The sequence below is a fragment of the Mustela lutreola genome, chromosome 1 (genome assembly GCF_030435805.1).
Source record: "Mustela lutreola isolate mMusLut2 chromosome 1, mMusLut2.pri, whole genome shotgun sequence".
Classification (NCBI taxonomy): domain Eukaryota; kingdom Metazoa; phylum Chordata; class Mammalia; order Carnivora; family Mustelidae; genus Mustela; species Mustela lutreola.
The window spans coordinates 238,516,460-238,543,341 of record NC_081290.1 but is presented as its reverse complement, the minus strand read 5'-3'; the positions used below and the strand labels follow the sequence as shown (position 1 = coordinate 238,543,341).

Sequence of the window (26,882 nt, the reverse complement as noted above, 5' to 3'; positions counted from 1 at the left end):
CAATAACAAGAATGAATGTTACCTGCTGGTCAATATAATGACAGGGACAAATTCTAGGAGTCATTTCTGAATGGCAGGGCTGATGTATGCAGCAGTTAGGACTGTCTAGAGTACGATACCTTGACCTCAGTATCAGATATCCACAAGTTTGTAAACATTCTGCTGAAAATCCAGTGGGAGAAAATCCAAGGAGATTGAGAAAATGAGGTGCATTTAGGTTTGCCTACACCATTATGTGGGCTGAGATACTCACTGAGGTCTCAGGGGCTTCACTTATGCTTCTCATTATTGGTATAGGTATTACAATGGCAAACACCTAATTAGTTTTGAAACTTGATCTGGGTCAACCACAGTTAATGTGTGCTATCCTTTGGTCATCTGTGATATTTCTAAGAGCCATGATGAGGTCCCTAGAACTATTTTCTAGAATACTGTCCTGTGGTTCATGGTTAGTCATACTTCAGGGAGCTGCAACAAAAGCCAGGGTGCTTTTCTCTGTGTGAAACTGACCTATGATCTATTTCAGCATTGGCATTTCCCATTTACCACATAGATGGCCCCACCAAACCCCCAGACTCCTGAAATAGACAGAAATGAAATCACTGAAGATACTTCTTCCTCTCCCTACCTCATATTTATCTCTAGCCCCATCCTGCCTTGGATAACCAAGAATCTCTTTCTTGTTCCTGATTTCCATAGGGTTTTCCCTATGGAAAGTGATGTTACTGTTGTATTGTTCCGAAATTGCTTTCCTGTACTCAAAAAATAACCAAGAATCTCTTTCCTGTACTCAAAAAATAACCAAGAATCTCTTTCTTGTTCCTGATTTCCATAGGGTTTTCCCTATGGAAAGTGATGTTACTGTTTGTATTGTTCCGAAATTGCTTTCCTGTACTCAAAAAATTCCATGTGAGTAGGTATTAATCTCCTTCACTCTCTGTAAAGATCCATGGTATTCAAGTATTTAATTAGTATTTATTTAGCTATACTCCGCCAATGCTTCATTGTGCTTATATACCAGTTAGTTCTCTTGGATGTACTCTAAAATGTGGAATTACTGGGTCAAAAGCTTTGCCAATTTAAATTTGATATATACTGCCAAATTGTACTTCTTCATTCTTTGTATCTGTGTGTGTATATAAAAGTGTGTGTGTGTGTGTGTGTGTGTGTGTGTGAGAGAGAGAGAGAGAGAGATATTCTGGGTAATTCCTAAGAGCTATATTTCAGCTAATTAATTCTTTCTTCAGTTAAGTATAATCTGCTGTTTAATCTATTTTTTTCTGATTACACTTCTTTAAAATATTTTATTTATTTATTTGACAGACAGAGATCACAAGTAGACAGATAAGCAGGCAGAGAGAGAGAGGAAAACAGGCTCCTTGCTCAGCAGAATGCCTGATGTGGGGCTCAATCCCAGTACCCTGAGACCATGACATGAGTCGAAGACAGAAGCTTAACCACTGAGCCACCCAGGTGCCCCTTCTGAGTACATTTTTGATTTCTAGACTCTTTGTTTTTTGTTTTTTTTTTCAAATTTCTATGCTCTTTTCTAAAACAAAAACCCTTCGGAGGTTTATTATTCTATTCCTTCAAAAATATTAACCAATATTTTATAATGTCTGTTAGATCATTCTATTACCTGAAGTTCTTGATGGTATAAATCTGCTCTGTGATATGTCTGCACATAATCTTATTTTTTTCTGTTCTTTTTTTTTTTTGCGTTTGCTTTTTTATAATTTCAAATTTTGAGCACATCTTTTTTTAGTGGGCTGGTCTGTGTTACTCTTATCGAGGCTGGGTTCATAGTACTCTGCCCAAATAAGTTTCGTTTTCTATTTCCGCTAGCTCTCTTCTGTATCACTGGCTCAGGATAAACTGTGGTGCTGTTTTCTTGACTTGAAGGTCTACAGAAGAGGAAGACAGTAAAATTTGAACCCCAAAGGCATATAGTGGTACAGATTTTGGTCTAAAATTCCCAAGAGAGATATTTTTTCCTTCCAAAAGAAAGAAACTACAGTTATGTTTAAAAATTTGATTTTACTGTTGGTGGGAATGCAAGTTGGTGCAGTCACTTTGGAAAACAGTGTGGAGATTCCTCAAGAAATTAAAAATAGAGCTTCCCTATGACCCTGCAATTGCACTACTGGGTGTTTACCCCAAAGATACAGGTGTCCTGAAAAGAAGAGCCATCTGTACCCCAATGTTTATAGCAGCAATGGCCACGGTCGCCAAACTGTGGAAAGAACCAAGATGCCCTTCAACAGACGAATGGATAAGAAAGATGTGGTCCATACACACTATGGAGTATTATGCCTCCATCAGAAAGGATGAATACCCAACTTTTGTAGCAACATGGACGGGACTGGAAAAGATGATGCTGAGTGAAATAAGTCAAGCAGAGAGAGTAAATTATCATATGGTTTCACTTATTTGTGGAGCATAACAAATAGCATGGAAGACAAGGGGAGTTAGAGAGGAGAAGGGAGTTGGTGGAAATTGGAAGGGGAGGTGGACCACGAGAGACTATGGACTCTGAAAAACAATCTGAGGGGTTCGAAGCAGCGGGGGGTGGGAGGTTGGGGGAACCAGGTGGTGGGTATTAGAGAGGGCACGGATTGTATGGAGCACTGGGTGTGGTGCAAAAACAATGAATACTGATATGCTGAAAATAAATTTTAAAAATTTTTTAAAAATTGATTTTATACTACCAGCCCAAGCAACACCTCAGTATATCCCTTTCTGCAGGTAACTACAATGTGCAGTTATTATAATCCCTGGAATGCCAGGAGGCTTAGGGACGGAGCCTTACAGAAATTTAGTATTCCGGACCTGATACCATCTCCTTAAAGATAAAACTTTTAGCAGCAAGGGGTCAGAGTTTACACTTTCAAGAGATTGGATTAAAAACTTTTAATGGCCAGGTTCACGTTGGGAAAGAGTCTTTTGCTAACACTGATAATTGTGATATGCGTTGAATATGCTGATACGAGAACTTAAATGTCTTCTGAACTGAAGGAAAAAGCAAGAGCCCATGACATTTCTTAGTGCGCCACTCTCATGGGCAAGGGAGATCTCATCATTTTTCATTTTTTTTTTCAGGCGTACAACATATTTATTGAACAATTCTACACATTTCTCAGTGCTCAGTATGTTAAGTGTAGTCACCATATGTCACCAAACAGTATTAAAGTATCATTGACTCTATTTCCTATGCTGTACTTTTCATCTCCGTGACATATTTATTTTATAACATGAAGTCTGTACTTCTTAATTTCCTTTATCCCCTTTAGTACTTGCATGATCTTAATAGTGGATGCTTCCTTAAATTGTGTACCCAGATACGTCGCTAGCCATAAACCCAAAAATAAAATAAGTGTGTCACTCCTGGCAGAGTATAATTTAAAACCCTATGTTGTATCTCTTGCTATTTCTTCAGCACTTCTCATTCTTTACTTTCCTTTTAGAATCTGTGCCCAGTGGTTGAAACTTTGATCAGAAACATCCTCTCAATAATCAATTATGAATATTTATAAGGGAAACTTTTTTTATGATTTCAAAATGAAAGAACATAACACCAGTTACCTGCAGAATGAAACAAATACCTTAAGACAATTCTCAGTACTAGGTAGTTGTAGCTCTCGCCAGCAAGAACAACCAGGAGACCTCAGAGAAGCAAGCTTTATTTCTGGGTAGCTATTGGGATCTCTCTCTCCCCCGCCCGTGCAGGTCTATATGTACCAAGGTGGCACAAGCAATCACTCGCAGCCACATAGATACAAAATCCTAAGTTCCGCCTACTGGCTCGCATCCAGCCGCCATCATTTTTCATTTTAAAGTAAAATTTTTTTATTTTGTGATACTAGAAATTGACAGGAGGTTGAAAGCTTGAAAGGCTCTGAGGTTTAGAGGAGCCTCCATACCTACTTGGGGCTTGTCAACCCTGGTGCCTCCCAGGCAAATCTAAGTCTTCCTTCAACTTTTACAGGAGTAGTACACAATGAACAACAAAATATAATGACTTAAAGCCAAGAAGGCCATATTCCTAGTAAAAGTGCCCTGGAAAGTCATTGATAAAATATATTAGGAACTGCAAGATCCCTTGTTGTCAAAAAAAAAAAAAAAAAAAATGGAGATTTTGATTTTTGTTTAGACTTTGATTGATTACCTCTTATGGTATCAACCAGAAGTCCCCAAACCAATGGCCCAAATTTTCCAGCTTCTGGATTAAAGTATTTGTGAAAATGCTTCAGTTGGAGGTTTGCATGTCCTTCCTTTTTTTTTTTTTCTGCATTTATTTTATTTGCATGCAATGTATTTTCTAAATATTTACTTACCTGTTTGAGAGAGAGAGCACGAGCAGGGGGAGGAGCATAGGAAGAGAGAGTCCCAGACTCCCCCCTCTGTTTAGAGCCCATGGGGCTCAATCTCACAACCCCGTGATCATGACCTGAGTCAAAAACCAAGAGTCAGATGCTTAACCCACTGTGCCACCAAGGTGCCCCTGCATGAGATGTATTTTTATCGATTTATCTTGTACAAGGGCAAAAGTTGTCACAAGGAAGGTAAAGGCTTTTGGTTTGACCTTTGCTCTTTGGGGCAGATAATTTGAAAAGTTGGCAGAAAAATCTCATGTTCCTCTGTGGGCATAGACGGGATTGGTGAATCCACTCGTGTTTCTCCCACACTGACCATGTGCCAAGAACTCAGCCAAAGAAGGGAAAGACTTGCACATAATCAGAGCCACCTCCCTGTGCCATGTTGTCTACCAAGTATAGAGGTGAAGGGGATTTAGTGTTTGTCTTCTATAAATATAAAAAAATGATGAGAAAATGTGATTCACAAATGCCCCTACAGACAGTATCCTAAATGATTGTCTGTTAGCTTCATTTCCTGAGTGTGCTATCAAATTATCTTTCTTCTCCTCCCCTCTCCTTCTCTAACACATGGCTATAACCATCAATTTACAATTGGAAAACAAGAGAAACAAAAATGTTTTCCCATATTCTGATGGGTTGTTGGCAAACATGTAGCATAACCTTGTAAACAAGGACAACTTTGATATTCAGTCCTCTTGTAGACAGTGGTAATCTACATACTAAGAAGCAAGTAATATTTGCAGATGAAACTTTAGACACCAACTACTTGGCTAGCCAATATACTTTGAGGGAAGAAACATATTGATGTGGGTGTAATGGGACATGTAATATTGCTTGATCAAGATTATGCTTCTGTGGTTGACTTCCCACATTTTGCAGAGATTTTTGCAAGAAACCACATTCAGAAACATCATATGGACATGGTTGAATGACTCAAGTCTTGGTTAATAAATAACTTTCTTTTAAATTGGCTTCTTACTGGTCTCACGGGTTTTTATGTGGTTTTTTCTTTAGTCTAAAAGTTCCAGGAAAAACTCTGAGTCTCAAAATGCCTCTGAACAAGAATAAGCTGTTTTTACTACTTGGAATGCTCTGTTTGGAACAAGGTAAACCTGCAATTCTCTCTCTCCCCAGAGGTAAGTTCCAAATGAACTCTGTAACTACCTTCATCAGAAAGAATAACCTTTGTTGGCAACGGGCATCATTACTCTATTAAATGTGCCTTTGAGAAAACAGAAGCATATATATTTTGGGGATCTATTTTTCATGTAATTATTTTGGACTTGTCTCCTGCAATTGGCATATAAAACATTCATGGAATGAACAACTTGCACAAATGGCATTGATCTGGAGAAAATTGGGGTTATTCACTCATTAGGACACATTACACAATCCTTTTGCATGAGCAAATTCTGGAAATCAGCGTGTATTTGAAAGCACTTGTAATCTTTTGGAAAATGATCTTACTGGGAAATATTAAGTATGTTTACTGTGGTGTATTATGAATGGTCTTTTTTTCCCCTCAAGTAACATAAAGTGAGAACAGTTCTTGACAGGCTTCTCCATAGTCGGAATTGTGTCAGCCCCAAGAACCATCCTGTTTTCTATTTTTGCTTCAATGAGTTTGGGAAATTGTAAGTTTTGTGTCTAATTTATTTATGATTCATTCAACTTAAACTGTTAGAAAATAAGCTTTTGATTCAATCAAAAGGGCCAGTGTCATATCCATCCTTTGCTGTTCATTAGCTGTGCTTTTCTTTTTTTTTCTTTTTTTTTTTTAAGATTTTATTTATTTATTTGACAGAGATCACAAGCAGGTAGAGAGGCAGGCAGAGAGAGAGAGAGGAGGAAGCAGGCTCCCCGCTGAGCAGAGAGCCCGATGTGGGACTCGATCCCAGGACCCTGAGATCATGACCTGAGCCGAAGGCAGAGGCTTAACCCTCTGAGCCACCCAGGCGCCCCAGCTGTGCTTTTCTTCAACTCTTCATTTTCTCATCTGTAGTACAGGGACAACAGTGCTTGATTCAGAGGCAGAGAAGGAGGATTAAATAAGAAGTTATTTGTAAGAGCTTTGTGTATTTTAACATATGAATCTAAATAGCTATGCTCTCCAGGATATGTTCTCCAAAAAAAAAAAAAAAAAAAAAAAAAAAAATTGTTCATCCGTCCAACTTTTCTAAGTGTCTACTATATGCTAGGAATTATCCAAAACCTTGGAAATACAGAGATGAATAAAACATAAGGTATTTTTCCCTCTTGTGTAGTATAGAGGCAGACAAACTACTCATTATCACAACACTGCACGGCACAAGCTATAAAAGCAGGGAGGAAGGAGCACTACACAGTACGGGAGAGAAACTTAACACAGCCTTGAGGAAATCAAGGAAGACTTCTCAGTTGAGGTGATGCCTAAGCCGACAGATAAGGGATAAGGATAAGGATGAGGGATAACCCAGCTCACCTGCTAGTTGAGGAGTCAAAAAAACCACTGAGGTTAAATAAGTAAAGGCAACTGTTTCAGGGATAGAGTCCTCTCCACAAAAAGGAGAGGCCCGTTGCCTGGCCAAGTACAGGCCTGGTGTGTGAGTCGAGACACGGTCTTCTCTCCACTCCACTGTTCTTGAGCAACCTGCCACTTTCTACTTCCACAGAGAATGAATATCTGACCGTGTGCCGGGTAGCATGGACCACAGCCTTAGACTCAGTCCCCTGGGTGGAGCAGAGAAGACGGACACACAGTCACAGTCCAAGGCGGAGTGTGGCATCACCTGCTTCACCAATTAACCAAGCAGCTTCTAGGCATCATGGACTGTTCTCGATATTTTGAATTTAGATATTTCTGGGATTAAGTTCCTATCTCTGAAAAGCCCACAGTCTAGTTGGGTTGAAAGACACAGAAATAACCACAAAGGCACGTGATAAATGCCATAGAAGCACAGTGAGGAGTCCCTAAGGGGCCGGACAGCTCAGAAGCAAAGGGGCTACATTCCTGCTGACCCAGTGGAGATCTACCTCTGAGGCTCTTAATCTTTATATCAGAAAAGTAGAAAGACTTTGTGATATGCCTGTTCTCGGTCACAAAAGCCGAACAATCCCACGTTCTACAAATCACAGCAAATCCCATAGTTAACACAAAGCCGTGTTGTAATCTTTTCACATGCGCCACGTCCTGCAGGGTTTTTTTTTGTGCTCAGGGAAGTTTCCTGTATCCCTCAGTTCTAGGAGCTACCTAATCACTAAATTTTTGTCTTCTCTCATTCCCAGCTCCCACTTGTGGGCGGAGTTTGGTGAAGGCACAGCCTGGGAATTACCTTAGCATTTTCAGTCGCATTGTTGGGGGAAGCCAAGTAGAAAAGGGTTCCTACCCCTGGCAGGTGAGTCTCAGGGAACATTCTCTGGAGGGTAGTCTATGAGCTTTCTCAGGAATGAATGTCCCAGAAACACATGTTACTCATTAGTATACTCCTTTCTGCCTAACTCATCAGCAGAGATCTTATGAGTGTTCCAGGATCCAAGTCTCTCATGATGTCCATCCGTTGAGTTCCAGAAAACGTATACTCAGGATAATTACATGCACTGTTGACTTGCCACCCAAACTGGAAATGCCACCCCAAACTTTCAGCCCCTAAGACAAAAACCCCACTTCAATAAACTAAAAAACTCTTAAATTTACAATAAAAAAATTCTCTGATTCAACAAATATAATAACCTCATCCTAGTTAAAGATGACCAGGAAAGTCAAAGGTGTCATATCTATACAACTACTTTCTGTTCGGAGATTTATACCTGTACCATAGGACCTCTTAGGCTATCTTGAAGAATACTGCCTCCTTAGATATATCCTAATATATCCTAATAATACTGCCTCCTTAGCTGATATCCTAAGAATTTTCTCTCAATCTAACCTCCTGGTCTTCACATGTCATCAGAATGCCTTTGTGCATCTGTCTCTAGCCTATGGTGGTCCCATTTACTATCTTTGAAATTCTCCCAACTTTCTTTATCCTGAGAGCTATGTTGTTTTCTTGACTCTTAATTTTGTGAGTAATAGCTCTTAACTTTTACTTTAAGGCAGTCACATTAATTTTTGGTCGGTGGATATTTAGTAATGGCTGGTTGATTGAATTTATGTTTAGTAGTTAGACTCAGTGGTTGAGTCATTGTCATTTGATTGACTGATGAATTAATTACTTGGTTGAAGAGTTAATTGATCAGTTGCTTATTTGGTCAACTGGTTGACTAATCAATTTAGAAGTTCATATTCAAGTTGGAGTCAGTAATTTTACTTACTTTTACTTAATTTTGCTCTTTATTAAAATTTTTTCAATTGTTCATTGAATAATTTTTGGTCAAAAAGTGACAATTCTAATAAATGTCTTCTCTAATTCTGACAATGAAATCGAAAGCATTTACTTGTACCTTGAAAGCATTTTAGAGTCAAATATAATGAACAGGATAAACCAGAGATAGAAAGTAATTAGTAGGGACACCTGGGTAGCTCAGTTGGTTGGGCGGCTGCCTTTGGCTCAGGCTGTGATCCCAGGGTCCTGGATTGAGGCTCATGTGGGCTCGCTGCTCAGTGGAGTGTCTGATTCTCCCTCTCCCTCTGCCTGATACTCCCCCTGCTGTTCTCTCTCTCTCTCTGTCAAATAAATAAATAAAATCTTTTAAAAAAAAGTAAAAAAGCAATCAATTGGTAGAAGCAGATTAAAAATAGGCTTGAAGCAGTGATAGAGATCAAATAGCTAAGAGCCTGAGAAAATTATAGGTACTATTTCTCTAAGAGGCTTCGAGGAATTGGAGCATGTGTGGAAAGATTTTCTCAGCCTTCTGCTGTTTTTCTCCTAAAACAGTTTTTCTGGACTCTGCTATATCTTATACTTCCCTTTATTTCTCTTCATTCACAGAAATTGTTTATATTGCTAGCATAACAGTCTGTGTCAATAGTTTTATGAAAATAAATAAATACCAACAGTTTTTACTATCAACTCTATTAAACCCTTATAGCCAACCATCTCAAATTAACCACCTCTCCTACAGACCAGGGTTGGGAATGTTCTGGTTCCAACACTGCTCTTCCTTCTGAGCTGTCATGGGATGGGTTTTACTCCTTCACAGTCCACAATTTCTAATATTTGTAAGACATCTGGTTCTATTTTTCACAATATGTTCAGTCTCCAAGTTTGGGGGGTGGAGGGTGGTCCCAAGGCATTTACTTGCTCCCACTTAGGCTCTTTGCAATTCAGGTGTCCCTGAAACGAAGGCAGAAGCACATCTGTGGTGGGACCATCATCTCTGCACAGTGGGTCATCACGGCTGCTCACTGCGTTGCAAACAGGTAGGGAAGGCCTAGCCCATGGATGAACGCCAGACTACCCTCCTTCTCTTTTGCAGTCAGCAGCAATAACTCTATTAAAGCGTGAAAATGTGTGATGTATACTTTAGCACAGGAACATAACAGAAATGCATAACACAAACAGGGCTCAGTGGCATGACCAAAGGATTCTCAACTCAGTAGAAAACATACTTTGTTTGCAGGAGTAGAATACTTTGTTTACTTAAATATGACTGGAAATAATTAAAGAATAATATCTAAGTGAAAACAAGTGTGACCAAGATACACTTGTGAAAATTTTCTCTTACATTTCAGTGAAAAAAAAAATCTTTCATTATACATCTTTTAAAAATTGATAAAAGAACTGAATTCTACTCCTGAAACCAATATTATACTCTATGTTAGCTAACTAGAATTAAAATAAAATTGGAGAAAAAAATGATAAAAGAAAACACAGGGAGGCCAGTAAAATGAGAAGTAGGCTCCCACGTCTGCTTTCCTACTGGTCTTGCCTCACTGAGCTTCGATCTAACAACTTCCATCCTTTATCCAATTTCCTGTGTGCTCTAAACCTTCTACTGTTAGTGTTCTTGCTAGTCACTAGGCTGCAATTTCAAGGTCATGTCCTATATTTGCCCTCTTTCATCTCAAGGCTGCAAACATTCCCTGGGTATTTACTTGGTGCTAGACACTTCGGTGGGTACCAAAGATACAAAGGTAGTAAGATGTCATTCCTATCCCCTTGCTGAGAGTTAACAGTCCATAGAAGAGTCAGCTGATAATTTCACTGCAGTGTGCCAAGGGATTAGGCTAAGGAGATGCTGTCTATTAGGTTAGGTACCCAATGTAGCCAAGAGTCAGGGAAATATACCAACAGAAAAGGATACCCTTTCCAGTTATGTATAAAATCATCACTTTGGGGAATGAAGGGTCGGTCCCCAAAGAGAGTAAACTCAAAAGTTCTTAATCCACCTCAATACATCCTACCAAGTTCCTTTCAGATAACTTTGCTATGGGATGAAGGGAAATAGAATGGTCTTTCCCATCTCACACCACGTCTCTGAATTACAAAGGTGAAGGAGGTAAGGAGAAGATCCCTACCTCTCATTGTTTCAATCAGTCCCAAGCCTTGAGTGTGCATGATCTCTGACATATCAGAGTTATGAGGCCATTATGTTTTTCATAATATACTTTAAGCATTAGATCTCTGACACTAAAGTAGCCTACGTAGGAGGGATCACAAATCATTCTCAGAGAATCACTGATACTGAGACCTGGCCAACCACCTAGGGTAGCTGAATAAAATCCATTATAGCTGAGTAACACCTGAGTTACAATATATGTGCATTTTCAGACGTTTTATGGCTGCAAAGTATTGGATTTATCATATTCTTGGTTCCATTTGAGGTCAATCTTGATTAGCCCCCCCCCACTTAAATTGGGAACCTTCACATTTTTATTAGTAGTGATGGAATCATTCTCACTTTCTCTGTTCAGTATCCTCACATCCACATTATCCATCCATGTCATTTTAAAGAGGCCAGATTGTCAACCATTACAAGAGTTCTCAGAGGCTAAATGAAATTTATTCGTTTTACTGCTTCCTATTCATAGAAATAGTGCAACAACTTTGAATGTCACTGCTGGAGAATATGACTTGAGCCATATAGATCCAGGGGAGCAAACGCTCACCATCGAAACCATCATCATACACCCCTATTTCTCCATCAAGAAGCCAATGGACTATGATATTGCTCTTTTGAAGATGGATGGTGCCTTCCATTTCGGTAAACATTTGAGGCTCACTGTGTATCATCTATCCCATGTTCCCTATAACTTCTTCTCCATAGCATATTCCCTACAACATATGTTACGTAACGTTATGTCCAACAGTTCTGGGCTATGCACTTCAAGACAGATTTGGGGTGGAGGGTCCCCTGTGTGAAATCCTTTTTGTTTGTGGCCTCAGATATAGGATTATGTGGAGTCAGGACAGAGTCTTTCTTTGTCTGATAAGTGACCCCTGGAGGCACAGATAACACAACTCTCACGAGATCTTCGGGGAACCACCTAGATGTCAATTGGCGAGTGGCTTAGGGTGCCCTGTGCTTCGTGGATGTGACAAGCCCTGCCTACTCTTTCTCTTTAGGCCAGTTTGTGGGGCCCATGTGTCTTCCAGAGCTGAAGGAACGATTTGAGGCTGGATTTATTTGTACAACTGCAGGCTGGGGCCGCTCGGCTGAAGGTAAGCACTTCTATGCCACTTCTCTTAATCAGATGTTAGAACTTTCTGGTGGGTAATCAGAAAATACAGTTTTCATTTATTTTCTAAACAACAATTCTGTAAACATTTTAAAAGAGTGTATCCACTGTCCTTAGAATTTCAGGTCTTTCCAAAAGATACAAACCTGTGTGGGGCATCTTCAACTCAGGAAGGGCGAGGGTGCCTTGCTGGTCCTCTCCCCTCTGTGTTTTCTAGATGGTGTTCTCTCGAAAGTCTTACAGGAAGTCAAACTGCCTATTTTGACCCAGGACGAGTGTATGGCAGCTCTGTTAACCCTAAAGAAACCTTTCAGTGGGCACACCTTTCTGTGCACAGGTTTCCCAGATGGTGGAGGAGATGCCTGTCAGGTAGGTGGGAGTGGAAATGTCCCAGGAAGGGCTTCCCTCAGCTTTGTCATCAGGGGACAGGCTAAAAGAAGGCTGTAAGTAAGACTGGACTCTAGAAAGAAGGGTCAGGAGTGACAAGGGAAGTCAAGTCAAAATAAGGAACAGTTTATACAATCTGTTTTTACCAGGGAGTGTGGACTTAGAGGAGGTCTTCTATTTTTTCCAAAAGACCAGATAACAAGAGATAATGCCAACAGTGAGCTTAGGGTTCTGTATCCCTGAAGGCTGGCTGGCTTTTTCCCTTTTAGAGGTTTCTAATTTGTGGGTAATGAGGACTTTCCTTTCCTTCCATTCCTCTTGCTGAGCAAGACCTGAGATCAGTTTTACCTCTGGGCAAGGCTTTTCTGAGTCGTAGGATGAGATAGGAGTAGGAAGAAAGTCTGATGTTTGATAAAACAAACATCCCTCGAGGATGGGGAAGAAAGAGGGGGAAGTGGTGGGCTCCAGGGATATTTGAGGATTTAATGTGAATTGTGCTGGGCTATTCTCCTGGGCCCCTGAGTCCTAATCATTAGAAGTGAAGAGGTGTCATTGATCCTCATCTAGCATCTTTGTGGGGGAAAGAGTGAGCGCAGACCGGACAGTGATGGTAAGAGAGGCTTTTCCCCCTTCCAGGGAGATTCAGGAGGTTCCCTCATGTGCCGGAACAAGGAGGGGACTTGGACTCTGGCCGGTGTGACTTCCTGGGGTTTAGGCTGTGGCCGTGGCTGGAGAAACAACATGAGGAAAGATGAACAAGGATCCCCTGGGATCTTCACAGATCTTAGAAAAGTGCTTCCCTGGATCCACAAACACATCCGAACGGGTAATAACGCCAGCACACGAGGTTGGGAAGCCAGGGCCGGCGAGAAGGTCAGCCGACCAGGCACGTCAGGACCCCTGAGCAGACAGGCCCTGCTTCTGTGTTTAGTGCGGCGTGTAAGAACTGTGACATTTCCAAGATTTAAAACGGTAGAATATGGTATGTAATGTAGCAGACACTTATTCAAAGAAACACGGTTCCGTCCATCCTAGGCTTCGTCAAATTTGCCTTTAGTTGAAACTATCAGTTGGTAATGTGTTTTCCATCACTTCTCAACTGTGCTAGCAAGATTTAGTAAGTTATGAATCAGTGGAAATTCTGGCGTCCCAGAGGACAATGGAGACATTTTTCGTTGTCACCATGGAGGGGAGAGGCGCCACTGGCATCTGGTGGGTAGGAGCTAGGGCTGTTGCTAAGCGTCCACAATGCACAGGATGGCACTCATGACAGAGAATGATCCAGCCCAAAATGTGAGTAATGCCGTGGTTGAGAAGGCCTGGCACAGATCTGTGTTGTGTGAGTCTGAAAAGGTCAGGGTCTGTATACACCCTTCTACTAGACTGACCTGGGAGTGAACTGAAACATCCTTTCTGCCTCCAAAGCCAACTTCATTGTTTTCTAACTGGTAGCTTTCAGCGTCAATAGGCCTTCTATTCTGTCCCAAAGGGGTTAATGCAAATTCATTCAATAAGAACTTGGGTCTGTTTTCAAGGGTATGGTCTCGTGGCAGGTTTCTAAGCCCTCCAGTTGTAGGTCCACCAGCAACTCTCTCGGGGTTGTGGGTCACTTATTGCCTTCTCCAGCCTCCCTTCTCATGAACGAGGAGAGAAGTAGACCAGAGAACCTCTTTCTCTGTATAACCTCCAACCTAATCATGGCCTGTTTTTAAATCAGCCCACTTAATAAACAGAGCGAAATTTCATTAAAACACTAAGGCCACTGTCCTGCTTTGTCAATTCACCCCTTCTGTTTTTTCCGCAGACTAGATTTTCTTCAGTTGCATATTGACTTAAAAATGTCTGTACTTTGGGGGCACCTGGGTGGCTCAGTGGGTTAAGCCGCTGCCTTCGGCTCAGGTCATGATCTCAGGGTCCTGGGATCGAGGCCCGCATTGGTCTCTCTGCTCAGCAGGGAGCCTGCTTCCTCCCTCCCTCTCTGCCCACTTGTGATCTCTGTCTGTCAAATAAATAAATAAAATCTTAAAAAAATAAAAAATAAAAAAAATGTACTTTGGAGTCAGGCATTTTGATAACTTCTTGAAATGCTGTGCAGGATACCACACACAGACCCTGACCAGTATCTCTCTTTTTCGTCCCTAGGGAAGCGGAGAAAGAGCTCCGGAGGTGGGTATCACTCACAACCTGCTCCTGGAGGAGCAGGAGGTAATATCTAGTATTTCTGAATATAGGCTCCCTTTATAATCAAGTCTTTGCTAGAGTTCTCTCTGCTAACTGGGTATAAAGCTACCCACACTCGGGGTACCCACAGCCATACCCTGCCAGTCGGGGCAGGCCATCGCCCAGAAGGAGCCTTGGTTCCCTCCCATTTCACTTCTTGAGAGCTGCATCTCAACTCAGCAAACGTTTGCCAAATCCTAGCTTTGCGTCAGGGACTCTGGGGCAGGGAAGTGAGGTGGTGCAGATGTGCCCAGTGAGCTACACGCCTTACCTGGAAGTGTCCACAAGGATACAGGAGAGTCTCCCCCAGGGTTACGTGGCAAGTCTGCAATGAATGCTCTGTAACTTTGGGAAAGCTCCTTCCTACCTCTGGACCTCAGTTTCCTCATCCATCAAGAGAAGATTCTGGACCAGAGTGTCTCTAAGGCAGCTTTAGCTCAAATCTTCAGTGGCTCTGTGAGTCTGTGGAACCATCTACAAAGAACCATGGAGGTGGAAGTACCCCGAGAACTAGAGGAGTGAGTGGCTGGGGATAAAAGCCAGAGGTGGCTTTGGAGCAGATACCTTTTAAGCTAAATCATACACATGGCCTGCAAACAAAACAAAACAAAACACCCCACAAAGAACAAGTAGAATATTGTTAGGTGGAAACAGGATACACATAAAGAAAAATATTGCTGCTCAAGGAATCATCTTTGCGGAAAGACGATACTAAAGGATGAAGATCTGCAAATGCAGTGGGTAAAAGACACCAGTGCCTCAGTCAGAGCAGCTGAAGTGGGGGTGTGTCTGATGGGGTTCCATGAGGGAGATCTGAAAATAAATTGAGACCAAGTGGTGGAAACTTTTGATGCCTGTCAAAAAAGTCTGCATTTACTCAGCAATAGGAAGTTGATGGATTAGAGAACTAGATCAGGGCAATACTCTGGTGGTATAAGAACAGCGGGTAGGGGGCAGGCTGGCTGCGCCTTCTGAGATTACACAGGAGTGCCAGAGACCTAGGGCAAGGGCCAGAGGATGAAAGGATGGGAACAGAAACAAGAGGAAGGGGAACCTGGTAGTCACTTTATTGAAGGGTGAGGAGGGACAGCGAGGAACCAAGGATGGTACCAAAGTTTCGAGCATGAGGGATAAAGCAAAGGGCATATGAAAGTAATATATTCAGGGATGCCTGGGTGGCTCAGTGGGTTATAGCCTCTGCCTTTGGCGCAGGTCATGATCCCAGGGTTCTAGGATCGAGCTCCACATCGGGTTCTCTGCTCAGCAGGGAGCCTGCTTCCCTCTCTCTCCCTGCCTGCTTTTCTGCCTACTTGTGATCTCTGTCTGTCAAATAAATAAATAAAATCTTAAAAAAAAAAAAAAGAAAGAAAGAAAGGTAATCTAATCAGGAGGCACTTGGGCGGTGCAGCTGGTTGAGCATCAACTCTTGATTTCAGGTCAGGAGGTGATCTCAGAGTTGGAATCCACTTAAGTTTCTCTCTTTCCCTCTGCTCCTCCCCCTGCTCACACACACTGTCTCTCTAAAATTAAAAAAAAAAAAAAAAAAAAAAAACACAAGCCTCTTTTTTTTTTTTTTTAAGTAATCTAATCAAAAGAGGAAGCAGTTTTGCAGATCATTTGTAGCAAGTTAAGGGGATATCTAGGAGATGGTTGAAAAACCACGTCTGAAGTTCAGGAAAGTAGAATAATGCTTGAAACTCAGGGTAGGAATGAGACCCATCAAGAGGGCTTGTGTAGAGGGAGATGAAAGCAAAGGAAAGAACCTGGGAAATGAAATACATGTATGTATAGAATCGAGTTATGATGCCAGAGAAAGAATAGTGAAGGAGAAGAAATCATCGAATCTGAAGGTTAAGCAGGATCTAAAAAGACCAGAAGGAATAAGATATGGCAGAAGCCACAGCTGAGAAAGATTTCACAAAAGAGGAAGCATGCGTATCAAAGAACCAGGCGGTGCCAGTGTCTGCCGGGTTCTGGAAGGCTAGCCCCCACTGCCACCCTGCTTCTCACAGCTCTCTCTTCCAGCCCCATGCAGCGAGCAGGGTCGTGTGCTCCGTGAGTCTGAGGGCGAGCTGCACTTCCCGGAAAGCCCCTTCCTGTATTATGAGAGCCAGCAGTAAGTAGCCCCCTGCCATCCCTCCCCCAACCACCGCCTCCAGTCTGACTGTGCCCAGTCTGTCTATGACCATGACAGCCACTTTCTGTCTAGAAATGACACTCTTCACGGATCTGCCTGCAGACGGTGTGTCTGGACCCTGCTGGCCCCAGAGAAAATGCACGTGCTGCTCGGTGTTTCCCACTTGGATGCAGAGTCTTGTCACCATAGTTACCTCTCCATCTCTTCCACAGACGACAGACTTATGGGTGAGCAGATTTCCGCATTGTCAAATGGACGCTTGTGCTGGGAGGGCTTCATGGGACATGAATGCTGTACGTCTGGCCCTGAGGCATTTCTAAACACTGTGCAGCCTGTCTCCAAGTCTGAGACTCAGGATGGACAGTGGAAAGGAACTGAAGCTGAGACATTTAGTTCGCTGCATCTGCTTTCCGGGGAACTGAACTTCCTAGATTCATGTGCCAGGCCTGGAGCCCCTCAGGGCTAAAATACAGACACATCACAGGGAGAATGTTGCTTTCCTAGGCATGCAAATGACCTGGACTGCATCGTCCAGCTAAGAAGGAAAACACCAATGGGAAACCATGCGTAGGCAAATGTCACTAAGGCAAGAAACAGAGATGGAGGAGTTCTCTGTGGTTCCTGACGGGAGGGGATTTTGCCCCCCAGGAGATACTTGGCAATGTCTCAGAGTGTTTCTGGTCATCATGACTAGACGGAGTATTACTGGCATCTGGCGAGCAGAGACCAGGGATGCTGTAAAACCTCCCATAATGCACAACGCAGTCTGAACACCAAGAATGTTCTGGTTCAAGGACGTCGGTGGTACCAAGGTTGAGAAACCCTGGCTTAGATAATCCAGTCCTACCATGACAAGTCTAGGTCTCCTTGAGTCCCCTGACGGGTAATGTTTCCTAGACTCTGAACCAAGACTCTCGCTTCTTGTGTTGCAGGCAAGTTCTGTGGGAAGAGCCTCGCTTCGTCCGTTCTTGTCGGCTCTAACTCCCTACGGCTGAATTTCATCTCTGATGCCACAGATCAGGCAGCTGGGTTTAACCTCACCTATAAGGCTCTGAAACCAAACTACCTGCCTGGTAAGACCACTTACTTTTATCCCACACTATCCAGGCCATCTAGAGAAGTCTGAGGCACTGTAGGAACTGGGAGCGGGGACCCTGAGGCCAGGGAGAGCTCCTTCCACAGTCCTGCTAACTCGTGTTTGTCGCACATCAGCTGAGAAGGCTGAACGAGTCCTGATAAGTCAGCTCACAGGCATCTTCCTTCATGCTGGCTCCCCCTGAGAGGATCAGCACCTGTATCATTTTGTGGGAGACAGGAGGGAGCATGGAGAGGATTCCTCTTTGCTTGAGTCATGCCTTCGTTGGGATGTTTCCCCTTGTGTTTCAGATTCAGGTTGCAGTTCCTTTACTGTCCTTTTTGAAGAAGGCCTCATACAGAGTCTCCACTATCCTGAAGACTATAGTGACATGGCCAGCTGTAATTGGGTTTTTCAAGCCCCCAAACGCTACCTAATTAAGGTACTGACACTGGTTACCCTTGACTTTGCTCTGGTATCCCCACAGAAATCATGAGAGAAGAGGTTTGTTGTGTTTGTGCGTGTTTGTTTTTGTGGGTTGCGTGTTTTTTTTTTTTTTAAGATTTTATTTATTTATTTGAGAGAGATCACAAGCAGGCAGAGAGGCAGGCAGAGAGAGAGGAGGAAGCAGGCTCCCTGCTGAGCAGAGAGCCCGATGCGGGGCTTGATCCCAGGACTCCGAGTTCATGACCCGAGCCGAAGGCAGCGGCCTAACCCGCTGAGCCACCCAGGCGCCCCGCGTGTGTGTTTTTTAAATCGGGTTTATTCACTGCTATATCCCTGGTCCCTGCCATACAAGGCTCTCTATTACAGGCATTGAATCCAGACCAGCCCATTCTCCCTGTAACTACCCACATTTACCACTGGATGGCAATAGCGTGCTTTACTTTCCGTTGGTGGGCGTCTTTCATCTGTACCCGGTAACAGGTTTAATCAGTTTCTAGTCTCTTCTAGAAACAAGCATTTCTTCTTTATTCAGTAAACTGCTAACAAAACGCTTTGTAAGTAATGGCTATCAAAAGCCAATGCTAATAAAGCCCCAAACATCAAGCTTTCCATGCAAAGGGAACAGAGCGAGCACGGAGGAGCCAGTGTAGACCAGGTTGAGGGATGGGCAGGTGTCAGAGGGGCCGTAGAAGAGGGGCCATAGAAGGTGAGGCTGAGCTCCAAGAACAGAGTTTTCAATGTTATGAGGCAGAGTTTACTCCGCATTTGCTTAGTAGCGTTTGTGGCTACTTGGTTGTTCATTAAGCACCGGCGGGCCATCAGCAGAGATGACGCCTCCTGGTGCTTGAAGGTAAGACTGCAATCAGGATGAGGCTAGACATAGACATTGATTGAGAATTCTTTCTCTTAAAATGATCATTGAAAGCATGAGAGGGTATGAAGGAGAGAAAAAGTAGAAAATAAAGGGGGAGGAGCAAGGATGGGCAAGACCTCTAGTTTCTCATATATTTAAAAGGCAAACAGAACCCTGAGGCTCAGGAGCAGGTGTGGAGTTAGGACAGTCCAGAGAATGGAGGCTTTCATTTAGAACACCAAACAAGCAAACAAACATGCAGAGGTGTGGCCCACAGTTTGGATTCGCCACAGAAAGTGAGTTTAAAGAGGAGGACTCAGCATTTGAACATTTACTGAGCAGCAGCTCATCCCCAGCAAAAAGGTAAAATACTTGGGTTGACAGTTGAGCAATGGAGGGCAGGTGGGAGAGGAAGCACCTGGAACAGCCAGTCTGATGTTCAGAGCAGGTTTTACTGATGAGTCGGAGAAGACACAGAGGAAAGAAACGTGTAGATCTCCTCTTCCTCAAAGCTTCTGGAACCCAAACCGTCAAAACAGAAAATTTCGGGAGGAAGCAGAATTAAGGGAAGCTTTGTGATGAGTGATGGAGCAAAGAAGTTGAACTAAGAGTGTATTTCTGCAAGGAGGAAGAAGACAAAATTTCATTGAAAATCGGAACGTGTCAGAGCTAGAAGGGATTCAAGACCACCCATTCGATCCGTGTGTACTGATCAGTGAAGTGATGCTGTCACCCCTGCAGTTGTCCTGCAGGACCCCTCCAAGAGGAATTGGTAAATTAGGACTACAAGTAATAGCTATGTACATACCATTTGACTCGAGAGAAAAAGGCCCATTTTCAGAAAGCATCGCAGTAAGGGTTTCAAAATGCCTGAATGAACCCTGTTTCTGACCCTTTCCTTCCCGTTTGCCCGCATTCACCACTAGTGACTGTTTACCTCCACGTTGTCCCCTCCATGCAGCCCTCTGTGTCTCTTGTCAAGTGTTCAAGCTCCATTGAATCCCCAGCATCTGTGGGGCATCAGCCCTATCTCCCACTGCTCCTCCCTTCAGTCAATTGAAGGCCTCAGATGCTAGCAAATTGTTCAGATTGTTCTTTACTGTTTGTTTGCTCCTCGTAGGAGGGGGCTAGGGAAGCTCAAATATTTATGCTTTCTCTCTCTCTCTCTCTCTCTCTATATATATATATATATATATATATTTTTTTTTTTTTTTTTTGAGATAGAGTATACAAGAGGGGGTAGGGTCAGAGGGAGAAGCAGATTCCTCACTGAGCAGGGAACCTGACATGGGACTTAATCCCAGGACTCCTGGATCATGGCCTGAGCCAAAGGCAGCCGCTCAGCCAACCGAGCCACTCAGATGTCCTTTTCCCCCACCCTTGTGTTGGCCTGGCCCGTATTTGGTAGCTGAGACATGCCCGGAGTGGAGCAGTCTGTAGTATAGACTATTTTCCTAAGTAATTTAACCTACTAATGAACGCCCCATTCCCGTCCCAAAGCAAGTTGAGCAATCCAAATTTCTCTGCTTACCCAAAATCAGGTCGTTCACTCATATAATTTGCTCTGGATGTAACACAGAGTCTTGTCAGCTTTCCTTTCAGAGTCTGGAAGTAGAGGAAAGCGGGGACTGCACTTCGGACTACGTGACCGTGCACAGGGATGTGGAAGGGCAGGAGGAAATAGGTGTGTGCCCCCTGGAGCCGAGGCTCCCCCGGTTGGCCTTTTGGACCGGTTTGCATTTGAGCAAATCCTTTTGGGGAATAAAAAGGATGTGGCTTCAGCTTCTTTCATTGCCCTGCGTCCCCTCCCTGCTTCCCTGGGCGTTCCTGACCCCTCCCCTTTCTCCCAGGTCAGGGCAGGAAGAGCAGGAGGGAGGACCAGAGAGGCATCTAGGGGTCAGCAGGGGCAAGTGCCACTGAACTAAGCCCTGTGACTCAAACCAGTTCCTTTGGTGGCATTTCTAGCGGAAGTGTGTGGGAGACCACAGAACGGAGGCATTGCTGGACTTGAATACCTATTAAAAAGAAGAAAACTGCCCTTCTATTTTGAAAACGAATTGGGACACCCACCAAAAAAGTTATTTCTCAACAATTACCTAAAGGACAACCTTTTTTTCTCTCCTATGCCATGTCTGTCCGCTGGGCCCTTGACCGCGCTTTGCCTGTTCTGGGCTTTTCCAGCTCGGTTGTGCGGCTTTGTTGCCCCTGACCCCGTGCTGAGCTCCTCTGGGGTAATGCTCATCAGCTTCCAGTCAGATGAAAATGTGACCTTCAGAGGCTTTCAGGCTACAGTGTCTTTCATCCCTGAAACAGGTAAGAAGACTGAGACATCAGTGCTTGGTTCCCAATTCCCATCCTCATAATGTGGTAGGAAAGGGCAGCCTCTGTGGCCAGGAATGGATACAGCAGGTTCTGGTTATTTGCAGGAGCTCAGCTCTATAAAGTCACCGGGAATCGCAGATTAGTACTACTGAACCACGGCTCTGAGGGGAAATACGGGGTTCAGTTCCTGGGAGGCTCTGGTTTTATGGGTGTTTCTGTTTGAAGTCACCTTCAATATGTCTCCTTGATTGATTCACACTGAACTCACAGCTAGGATCCCTATAGCTCAGCCCGAACAAACCTGGTCTATCCGGCATATTTTCTCCACAAAGCACATCACGGCCTCCTTGCACTCACGAACACCAGATGGCACCTCAGACCTGTGTTACATTTAGGGCCATTTCAAACCACAAAATCACCAACAAAAAGCACAGAAATGCAAAAACGAACAAACAAACAACCCCCCATGGCACTCAAAAGACCACAGAAAGGACACTTGCTTATAGGATAAGAGCTAAACAAAGAAGGCAGAGCATTGCCTTGTTTGACCTCACCTGGGGACATGTGCTTCAGGAGACTCAAATTTTTCACTGCTCTGCGTACGTCATTGAATGATCATGAAAACACCAGTCCTTCTGAGTTAGAAGTAAACGTTATGCAGTGGGTGAATTTGCAAATGTGGAATCCATGACGAATGAGGACCGACACTATGTCTGAATCATGGCCTGTCATTAGATGTGTGATCTGAGAGTCACCTGAGACTCATTTTCTTCGCATTACCCTGGGAGAAGAATACACACTTTGTTAGAATATAGGGAGGATTAATCAGATCAGGTATGCGTGGCCACGAGCAAGTGTGTGACACATGACAGAGGCCTGGAAATGTGAAATGTCCCTAGGCACATGGATGACACAACTCCCCTCCAGGTCCTCACATCCATGAGCATTCCATCCAAATCCTACAAAGCCAGGTGCCCGTCCCCAAGTTGTTCATTCTTGTTAGACAAGCAGCTGCTTCTGGCAAATTCAGGTTACAGTTAAAATACTGCACTTTTGGGGCTCCTGGGTGGCTCAGTGGGTTAAAGCCTCTGCCTTCAGCTCAGGTCATGATCCCAGGATCCTGGGATGGAGCCCTGCATTGGGCTGTCTGCTCAGCAGGGAACCTGTTTCCTCCCCCTCTCTCTGCCTGCCTCTCTGCCTGCTTGAGATCTCTGTCTGTCAAATAAATAAATAAAATATTTTTAAAAAAATTCTGCACTTTTCAGTGAAAATACCCATAGTCCAGCAGACTGAGATGCCCTAGAACCCTAACAATGATAATTTTCTGGTAAGTCCCAAACACTGGCCCTGTGTGCATGATCTGAGCAACTGTGTATGCTTACACTCAGATTTAAACATCTCCATCTCAGAGGACCAGTCGATGTTTTTGGAGACATGGAATGTACTACCTAAAGACCGCAGTGCTTCTGGTAAGCTGTTTTGGGGAATGTGACTGAGAAATACCCACAGAGCCTCTCAGCCAGGGTTCAACCCGAGAATCCCAAAAAGATATGTTGGAATCCTAACCTCCAGTACCCCAAAATGTGACTTTATTTGGAGCAAAAGTCTTTACTGAGGTAGTCAAGTTAAGATGGAGTCCTTAGTGTGGGCCTTAACCCAATACGACTGTTGTCCTTATAAAAGGGGAAACTTGGATGTGGAGAGAGAGACACCCACACAGAGAGAACGTCAAATGAATAGGAAGGTGGAGACTGGGTGACACATTGTCTATAAGACAAGGAGCACCAGTGGTCACCAGCAAACCACCGGAAGCTGGGGGAGAGGCACCATCACCAGCCTCAGAAGGAACCAATCCTTACAACACTTCGATCTCAGACCAACAGCCTTAAGAACATGACCCAATAAATGTCTGTTCTTCTAAACCATCTGGTGTGTGATACTTTGTTACAGCAGGGCTAGCAAGCCAATGCACCAGAAACTGACTAATATGGCTGAATGGGAGGGAGGTGACCAAGCAATTAAATCCATCCAGCAGACAGTTAGATAGTGAAGGTCACAGGACACTGGAACTCTACAGGTTGAAGGTGCTATCCCCCCGGGGCAGACTTGCTTTCTCTTCCTCCAACAAGGCGTCAGCTTTTTTTTTTTTTTTTTTTTTTTTTTTTTTTTTTTTTTTAAGATTTTATTTATTTATTTGACAGAGAGACACAGCAAGAGAGGAAACACAAGCAGGGGTAATGGGAGGAGGAGAAGCAGGCGTCATGCTGAGCAGGGAGACTGATGAGGGACACGATCACAGGACACTGGGATCACGACCTGAGCCTAAGGCAGACACTTAATGATTGAGCCACCCAGGCACCCCTTAGCACTGTTCTTAAGGGCTTTCCAACTAACTAAGTCAGGCCCACCCAGGTTATCCAGGATGATCTTCTTTACCTAACATTAACAGATTAGGGACTTCTATTACAGCTGCAAAATTCCTTTGCAGCAACACCTAGACTGGCATTTAACGGAATAACCCAAGGCTGTGCCTTAGCCCAGCTGACACATCCAAAAATCCATCATACAGAGCTGCAGGGGATGGACATCGTCATTTTGCTCAAAGCAACACCAAAATATTTCCAGTCATGAGAAGCAAGACCCCTGTCTAAATCAATTCATTTGAAGTAGAAATGGCTAACTTGAGTGCCACGTTGCGATCTGACTCACGAGATCTGTCCCTAAGAAAAGTGAGTGAGTATCCCGCTCCGTGTGAACGCCAGTGAGCGTCGAGAAGCACTGGGCCTTCTCTTCCCCGTGTTTGTTCCGTGACATCCACCGACATCCACATGCCACAGCCTGGTCCACATGGACAACATGGTGAGCGGAGCAAGCAGAGGAGGGGCAGGGAGACTTGTATCATTTGTCAGTTTGATAGTTTGTCAAGAGAAAATGCGAGCGCCTTATCTTTTTTTTTTTTAAAGTTTTATAAACTGACACAGAACATAGAACAGTGTGGAGAGAGAATATTCCTTCTAGTGAGAAGGAATGAAAGCAATCTGAGTTTTTTGTTCTGGCTTCTTAGACCCCTTGATGCACGGATGCCTTAGGTAGAAAATCTTTGTAAAGTGTGGCTGCAGGGGCTCCTTCTCTTGACCCCCAGGGGTGCACTCAGCAGAGCCATGTTTCCCAGCTGAAACCAGGTACAACGATCCTAAGGAGTCTCATTACAACGCTCTGCAAGACTTGCTCATCATTCTGTGCCCAGCACTTACTACAGTGCTCAGAACACAGCAGGTGCCAAATAAATGTTCGGTGAATAAAGCAAAATAATCCGCAGGCAGCTCCTGAAGTAAGACCTCAATAAAAGAGACTTTCCTTCTGTCACTGAACTCACCCATTAGGGCCTTTTCCTTTATACATAAAAATTTAAGAAGGACAAGAAAAAGAGTTTACATGTGCCCTATTTTTTTTTTTAAGATTTTATTTATATATTTGACAGAGAGGGATCACAAGTAGGCACACAGGCAGGCAGAGAGAGAGGAAGGGAAGCAGATTCCCCACTGAGCAGAGAGCCTGATGTGGGGCTCAATCCCAGGACCCTGAGACCATAACCTGAGCCGAAGGCAGGGGCTTTGCCCCACATGTGCCGTTTTAAATAGCACATGTAAGGGATGCCTGGGTGACTGAGTCGGTTAAACATCTGCCTTCAGGTCAGGTGATGTCCTCAGGATCCTAGGATCGAGTCCCGCATTAGGCTCCTTGCTTAGCAGGGAGCCTGCTTCTCCCTCTGCTTGCTGCTCCCCCTGCTTGTGCTTGCATGCACGCTCTCTGACAAATAAATAAAATCTTTATAAAAAAAATAAATAGCACATCCAACCCAGATTATTTAAATCATTCAGTAAGCAATTTTGTCCTTCAGTTTTATTTTTTTAATTTCTCAAATCTACAGAATACATGAAAGAATAATACAGTGAATTCCTGGGGATCCCTCACTTATATTCGATCATTGTCGCCATCCTGTCACATTGGCTTCTTTCTCACCTGATGCCTTCTCTGTACAAATCTCCATACCAGAGTCCAGGGCAGAGGGGAGGAGGTGCAAACAGGAACAAGGCATAGCTCCTATCTTCAAGTAATTTATATCCTAATAATGAAAATTACGTGTACAAATTAGGTGCACAAGTCAAGAGCAGATACTGTATGATTTCCATTTACGTGAATTAAAATCGCTCAAGGTTACTATATGGTAGTAGACGTCAGGAAAGCAGTCACCCTTTGGGGGAGCTCAATATTTTAACTTGGGTGAAATACCCACTTCTGGTAACATATGTATTTTTTTCTATCTCTAGAATACAATCAGCATTTCTCATCACTCCCAGGTGTCTGTTAAAGTGCCTGGCACAAGACAGATGCTCAGAGCCTACTACAATCTGGGCTTGATGGTGAGGAGGAGCCATGGGAAATAAAGATGGGTTTCCTTGGTCCCTTCCCAGGCAGCCTTTGCAGAGGTACTCCCCCCAACCCTTCCAGGTTTCTTTCCAGCCAGATTGTAGGAGGCAAGGAGACAGGTCAGACTGCAGACTGCCACCTGGCATTTCTGCAAAGGAAGCATCTTTGGGAAGACCTGGGTAGTCACTGCTGCCCGCTGCTTCACCAGGATGTAAGTACACCTAGACTGTGTAACAGGCTGGGAGCTGATGGTTTAAGCTGGCTAATCATTAAACTTCAGCCACCACCAGTGACATCCATCAGGGTCTGCTCCCACTCTTTCCACCACCATCATGGGCAATCCACCTCCCTAGGCAGAACTGGAGCTCCTGAGTATTCAGGAAAGTTCTGCCCCTTCATACTGTGCTTCTAGCTTATCTTAATTAAACCTGAGGCTGGCAACTACATACATTTTATCATGGCTCTCCCAAGGATTTTCTGATCAGAAAAAGTATTAAATTTTGTGAAATACTTTTTAGCATCTTTCAAAGTGATTAAATGGTTTCTCCTTTGATTAGTATCTTAAATCCTTAATTAGTAGATCTCCTAATATTCCTACATTTCTGAAATGAATCCCCCTTGAGCATGGTACTTTCATCTTCAAGGTACTGCTGGGTTCTGTTTAATATTCCACTTAGATTTTTGTATCCTCATCCATAATTGAAGTTGATTGATAGTGGAGGCTCTTAAAACGTGGCCTTTAGATGTCTGGGGACCTCCAAGATCCTTTTAGGGGGTTTGTGAGGTCAAAACTACTTTCATGGTAATGCTAAGACATCATTCTTCCTGTCTACTCTCATTCTCTCACAGTGTGCAGTGTTTCCAGGGGCCACACATGTGGTAACTCGACAGACTGAATATAAAAAGCACATAGGCGGTGCCTAGGTGACTCAGTTGCTTAAGTGTTTGACTCTTGATTTCTGCTCAGGTGATGATCTCAGGGTCCTGGGGTGGAGCCCCGCATGGGGTTCCTGGCTCAGCTGGGAGTCTGCTTCTCA

The 26,882-nt window shown here is 43.6% G+C and overlaps 1 protein-coding gene across 1 annotated transcript; it reads left to right on the top strand.

Annotated features, from left to right (window-relative positions):
- The first annotated feature begins 4,510 nt into the window (after nucleotides 1-4,510).
- OVCH2 (ovochymase 2) lies at nucleotides 4,511-23,298 on the top strand. Its single transcript, XM_059183929.1, has 16 exons — nucleotides 4,511-4,562; nucleotides 7,641-7,750; nucleotides 9,623-9,714; nucleotides 11,326-11,498; nucleotides 11,861-11,956; nucleotides 12,191-12,342; nucleotides 12,997-13,186; nucleotides 14,503-14,526; nucleotides 16,606-16,696; nucleotides 16,820-16,944; nucleotides 17,650-17,790; nucleotides 18,104-18,234; nucleotides 20,683-20,776; nucleotides 21,274-21,405; nucleotides 22,803-22,883; nucleotides 23,098-23,298. Exons 1-16 carry the CDS (start codon nucleotides 4,511-4,513, stop codon nucleotides 23,148-23,150), a joined length of 1,737 nt encoding a protein of 578 aa, XP_059039912.1. The 3' UTR covers nucleotides 23,151-23,298.
- The last annotated feature ends 3,584 nt before the right edge of the window (nucleotides 23,299-26,882 follow it).

What these genes read in the sequence shown, in the direction of transcription:
- OVCH2 (XM_059183929.1), top strand. Translation starts at nt 4,511, where the DNA reads ATGTATTTTTATCGATTTATCTTGTACAAGGGCAAAAGTTGTCACAAG. An exon ending in GAAACCAAACTACCTGCCTG is followed by an intron (nt 17,791 to 18,103) that starts GTAAGACCACTT and finishes CTTGTGTTTCAG; the next exon opens with ATTCAGGTTGCAGTTCCTTT. An exon ending in TAAAGACCGCAGTGCTTCTG is followed by an intron (nt 22,884 to 23,097) that starts GTAAGCTGTTTT and finishes TCCTTATAAAAG; the next exon opens with GGGAAACTTGGATGTGGAGA.